The sequence below is a fragment of the Osmerus mordax genome, chromosome 9 (genome assembly GCF_038355195.1).
Source record: "Osmerus mordax isolate fOsmMor3 chromosome 9, fOsmMor3.pri, whole genome shotgun sequence".
Classification (NCBI taxonomy): domain Eukaryota; kingdom Metazoa; phylum Chordata; class Actinopteri; order Osmeriformes; family Osmeridae; genus Osmerus; species Osmerus mordax.
The window spans coordinates 10500727-10506726 of record NC_090058.1 but is presented as its reverse complement, the minus strand read 5'-3'; the positions used below and the strand labels follow the sequence as shown (position 1 = coordinate 10506726).

Sequence of the window (6000 nt, the reverse complement as noted above, 5' to 3'; positions counted from 1 at the left end):
TTCACATATCAAAAGTTTATTTTATTATTACAAAAAAAGGTTACAAAACAAAACATCTCTAATCTCTCATCTCGGTTTTTATGAAAAGACCCTCAATGTTTCTATGACATCATCATGGCTTCCATTGAAAAAAAGAAAATAAAGCAGAATCATTTTAAACAAGCCACATTCTCCTTCTGAGCAAGTCACAGTTAGATGCCTCCATTCAGTGAGGGCCTGTGTAACCCAGCTGTTCAGTAAGTGGGCTCTCTAAGACTCTGGCTCCTCCCCGCTGTCCCCATCACTGTCGCTGTCCCGGCCAGGGTGCTCAGGCATCTTGGGGTGCTCCTCGCTCTCCTCCTGGCTGGCTGCGGTGTCTTTAGGGCTCTTTCCCTGGTCCTTCCCCTGGTCCTTCCCCTGGTCGTCCCCCTGCTCCATGGGCTCCTCCTCCTTGTCCTCCCCAGGCTTGGAGGCCTCTGGCTCGGCCTCGTCCGCCTCTGTCATGGCCTCCTCCTCCGTGGTCTGCTGGGGAGGGGGCAGCAGATTCTGCTGTTGCTGTACATAGAGGGAGGAGGGGAGGGAGGGAGGATGGCAGAGAAAGAGGAAGGATGGGGAGAAAGGGAGAAGAGAAAGTAAGTTCGGGTTGAAGAGAAAAATGACAGTTTTTTTTGGGTGTGTGACAGTCATTAAAAATAGATGTCATAGCTCCTCCGCCCTGGGCTTGTGTCATGTTGTACCCAAAACTCTACTGTTTATCACTGTTGATCACAAGAACTGTCTAGATACCGACTCCCGTGTCAGACACCATAATATTCTCAACTCACATATCACTCCCCCCCTCTCCTCCTCCCTCTCTCCTTTATCTTTGCCTCTGTCCCGCTCTGTTTTGTTTCCCTTTCCTCTCGTCAGAGGCAGAACCAGAGCAGTGGTCCCCCCCTTCTCCCCGGGGTGAGTAGAGCTTCACTCTCTTAATTAAAAAACTGGTTTTGGTTCCTCATCTGAAATGTTAGGGTTATGGCCTGCTAAGGCTATGCATGCTGAACTAAAACAATTTGCTTGAATATGACCTATTTCCGGCACTGCATTAACATTTTAAGGCTGAAAAACACAGTCCAAAATAGCTGCGAGGGAATAAAAAGGAGAAGACTTTTAAGAACCAGAAGCCTGAAAGAGCTTGGTTTCAGGTGGACAACAAAGACTTACTTCAAAAAAGAACATGACTTGTGGCAGTAGAGGTATATTATTATCCATTTTTATGTACTGTGTGGTGTACAATACACCTGTATGGTGGTGTACAATACACCTGTATGGTGGTGTACAATACACCTGTATGGTGGTGTACAATACACCTGTATGGTGGTGTACAATACACCTGTATGGTGGTGTACAATACACCTGTATGGTGGTGTATTCTGTTCCACGGCTGGCCCTACCTGTCGGTACTGCTGTGTGTGTGTGTGTGTGTGTGTGTGAGAGAGTGCTCTGGTCCTACCTGTCGGTACTGCTGTGTGTGTGTGTGTGTGTGTGTGAGAGAGTGCTCTGGTCCTACCTGTCGGTACTGCTGTGTGTGTGTGTGTGTGTGAGAGTGCTCTGGTCCTACCTGTCGGTACTGCTGTGTGTGTGTGTGTGTGAGAGAGTGCCCTGGTCCTACCTGTCGGTACTGCTGTGTGTGTGTGTGTGTGTGAGAGAGTGCTCTGGTCCTACCTGTCGGTACTGCTGTGTGTGTGTGTGTGTGAGAGAGTGCTCTGGTCCTACCTGTCGGTACTGCTGTGTGCTCTGCTGGATCATGTGCATGTACATGTTGTACACCAGGTTGGCCATCTCTGGCATGTTCTTGATCACACGCTCCCCCTGTCTAGAACCCTCTTCCCTCTGGGAGAGGGAGAGAGACAGAGCATGAGAGGGAGAGATTGGGGGAGAGAGAGAGACCGAAACACACACATAAAATATATGAATAACATTACTCAGTTATACAAATTGGAGAAAGGTTGTGGAAGGGGGACTGGTGGGGGGGGGGGGGGGCAGCAGGGGAGGCTGGGAAAACAATTTAGGAAGGAGGAACTGAACAGGCCAAGATTAATGACAGCAGCCACTTCTTGTTTAAACTGGCTGCCTTGGTCCATCACCAGCTACATCCATGTAAATACCTCCATGTGTAATGGAGCATTGTGGTGCAGAGGTGCTCCCTGGGTTTTACAGCAGGCCAGCGTAAGTAAACAGCCTTGGATTACTGTGAAGGTGAAGGCTATAAACACATCGTAAAGCCTGACCCCGGGTTGGTAGAAAGGGGAATGTGGGCAGCCAGGGTCTGGCTGGGTACAGCACAGCATGGGGTTAAGCAGAGGGCACATGTGTGTGTTTGTGTGCCCAAACAAGTTACCCCCCCCTGGGTGTAATACACACACAATGTCAGAGAGAATTGGAGAGAAGGGGTTTCTGTGTAGTTCTATTAGACACACAAGCCAGACACAAGGGCGTCGATGATGCACAGGAATGCACACTCGGAGAGACAGTGGCAATCTCACACCACGCTGGAGAGATTTGTGACAGGGAGTCGGGTGACCTTTTGGGGTTAAATATAGCCTGTGTTCCCCCAGACTGTAGCCAGCCAGCCAGCCAGCCCCAGGCCCACACCTTGGGGTGAACAGACTGGGTATATGGCACAGCCACAGACAGAGGAGAGGGGGATCAGATGTTGTGATGAAGGGGAACAGACAGGGGCTAAGAGGGGCACTGAGATGCACCCAGAGTCTTCACTGTGCTGTGTGTGTGTGTGCTGTGTGTGTGTGCTGTGTGTGTGTGCTGTGTGTGTGGGCTGTGTGTGTGTGCTGTGTGCTGTGTGTGTGGGCTGTGTGTGTGTGCGCCCCTCTGACTGTGCGGACAGAGGATGTAAACATGTCCACAACAGTAATGTGGCTGTGTGCATATGTGCACATGTGTAGGTGTGTGTATAAGCAGGTGTGTGTGTGTGTGTGTGTACTCACGGGCTGCTCCTGGGTGTAGTACTCGTGGGGGAGGATGTGCAGCTGCGGGGGCCGGGCGCTGAGCTGGCTGAAGGCCGGCGTGAGCTCAAAGCAGTTCTGGAACAGAGCCACCCGCGCAAAGACGTACAGGCCGAGCCTGGCCCGGGACATGGCCACCACAAGACGCCTCACGTCCCTGGATAGGGACACACACATAGGGGGAGGGGGGGGGGGGGGGGGGAGAATGAGGAGGAGGGGAGATGGGGGTTCATTCCATGGATGGAGAGGAACAGAGGAGAGAGATGAAGGAGGCGAGGGGATGAGAGGAGGAGGAAGGGGGTGACAGAGAGGACAGGAAGGCGAAGCAGCGTGGGATGAGAGAGGGGGGGTTTGAAGGCAGATGAGCGGGCAAGGTGAAGGAGTGAAATGACGGCGAACAAAAGAGGGGTTTGGCGAAAAGCAAAGCAGAGATGACAGGGAGGGGGAAGAAGGAGAAAGGGCGTGAGGGAAGGAACAGGGGGAGGAGAGGGAAGGATGGGAGAGAGGAGATAGGTTACGTCTCTTCCCATCCGTGAGAATTAAGGGATTTGAGAAAATAGTCCCCCCCTCCCCCCCCTCCAGGAATATTCCATCTGCGGCAGTAATACCCAGTGGTGTGTGAGTGTGTGTTAAATAAGAGATGTTTTCCTGGGAACAGTGAACATCACAGCAGGCCTGTCCTGTGTGCTTCAGCTAAGCAGCAGCGTATAACACCATACTGCTGAACACACGCGCGCTGTTCCCAGGTCTGCACTGCACGGGCAGAGCGTTAGACCTTTGGGGGGGGTCCCCATCTTAAAATGAATGGCCACAACAACAACAAAAATGAATATATATATAAATTCATTTTTCTTTATTGTGAGCAATCAGAAATGTGTAGGGGCCAGACATGTACATTTCCCTGGTGGCCACGCCCCTGCAGTGTGGGGAGAGGAGATTCTCCTGCTGCTGGAAGCACAGCGCTCTAGTCACAGCTGCTGTCCAAATGCAGGTAGGCAGAAGATCATGACAGATGTACGAGGTGCTGGCTAATATATCCTGTTTATCAAAGCCAACATATCTACCTTCCCCGTTTCCTACCTCCCCCTCAGGCCTATCTGTTCCCGATCCTGTAGAGGGAAGAGCTACACCACAAACACTGTACGACCGTGACCATTCTGAAGGGGTTTGGGGCCAATTCAGAAGGGGATAAGGTAAGATTCAAAACAATCTTTTGGCACCGTCTGAAAAAAGCTTAGGAACAGAGATGCAAAGCTACATTTAAACAGTGCCAGAATGTAGAAATGTGCCAGGCTACATGGGAAGACCATGAGATTAAGAAGATTATTGTGTGTGTTAGATGAGGATAAAAAAGGGAAAAAAAGGGAGAATTCTGTGGGTACGTTCCATATCCAGCGGTTTTCTGTCTCCAAACGTGTGTGTGTGTGTATGAATTGTTTACTGTAAGTCCTCTGAGGAAAAGCTACCCAAAGCAAGACCACAGTAACAAGGCACAGCAGCCTACCAATCGGCAGAGGCCTGGTGGGAGAAGGACCAATCGGGAGCCTTCATAGCCTGGGGACACCACTGCGTTAAGAGACCCCCACCTGGGTCATCCTCTGAGATGAATACTGTGTGTGTGTGCGTGTGTATTTGAGAGTGTGTGCACTTGTCAGAGTGTGTCTGCATCTATATACTGTGTGTGCGTGTGTGTGTGTGTGTGCGCGCGCGTGTGCAAGGGGGAGGAGGGGGGCCAGCGCAGGTCGGGCCGGGCCAGCGGATGACAGCCAGATAAACGGCGGGCCGCCACCGACTTCAGCTATGCTGCGACTCAACCCCATAAATTCAACCCTTTATCTCTGGGCGGAACGAGAGGGGGCGGGAAAAAAAGGAGAGTTTCCAAGTGTTTTTCTGCCGGCTTTTACGGCGCTTCGCTACAGGAGCATCGGGCGGTGGAGATGACAATGATTTATTCATGGAGCCCAAGCGCCATTTGAAGCCTTTCAATTCCAGAGAGAAAGAGGAAAAAGGAATCAAAAAGGAGGGAAAGGAATAAGATAGAGAGAGGAGGAGGGTGGGTGAGGGATAGAAGAGGCATGAGTGGGAGACAAGAGAGGAGGAACGAGAGAGGCTGGCTACGAGGCAGCTCTGAGTGATGGAGACACTCCATGTTCCTCGGTTAAGGAGCCGTTCCCACGGCGGCGGGCAGAGATGAGAGGCGGCGAGCTCAAGAGAGCCGGGGCTGTGATAGGCCGGGGGTATTAGACACGCCGGAGACTCATCACCATCTCAGACCTGCAAAGCCACGGCCCGTTTGCTCCATTAAAAATCCCAGAGGTGAAGAGAGAGAGAAACAGAGAGAGAGAGAGATAGAAACAGAGAGATTGAGGAGAATGAAAGTGAAAGAGTAAGGAATGGAGGACAAAACCGAGGGGAGAGGACGGAGGAGCAAAACGAGAAAGAAAAAAGTGGGATGGAAAAATACGAGAGCGAATGAGCGAGAGAGCCAGAGAGAGGGGGAGAAAAGGAGGGGAAGGCCACCGTCTCCACCCTGGGTCTGTGGTTACCAACAGGACTCTTTAGAGCCTGTAACGGCTTGTTTCACAGCTAGGCCCTTTGATCGGCAAGCTGCTCTTTTGTTCCTTGTGTTCACCCCAATCATCGGCACACAATGGCGGAGCTGGACCCACAACAACAACAACTGTTAGCTCAATGGCACACTGCGGTCCGCACCACAGCCCCAAAAATACCCTCTAAATTACGCATCATTATTTTGGACAAGAAATCTCTCAGCTAAGTCCACAGGGGCTCAAAACAACAGCCAGTCCCTTTTGAGAACAGCAGTCTCGAGAGGGAAGCTATTCCAAAGAGGTGTGTGTATTTCAGGGGTGTGTGGCGTCCTGGTGTGTGTATTTCAGGGGTGTGTGTACGAGTGCTTACCTCAGGTGTCCGACAGCTTTGGTGCGGACCAGTGAGAGGATGATGTAGTCGTTCTGCTGACCCTGGAACCTGTCCACCGTCGTCACCTACGAAAACGCAC

General features: G+C 51.5%; 1 protein-coding gene across 1 annotated transcript in view; it reads right to left on the bottom strand.

Moving 5' to 3' along the window:
* The window catches only part of aqr (aquarius intron-binding spliceosomal factor), a 43477-nt gene continuing 37477 nt past the window's right edge, over positions 1-6000 (bottom strand). Inside the window, 4 exon segments of the mRNA XM_067243462.1 lie at positions 1-534; positions 1735-1851; positions 2964-3138; positions 5901-5986. Of these exon segments, the coding sequence (XP_067099563.1) occupies positions 250-534; positions 1735-1851; positions 2964-3138; positions 5901-5986 (663 nt within the window). The 3' untranslated portion in view covers positions 1-249.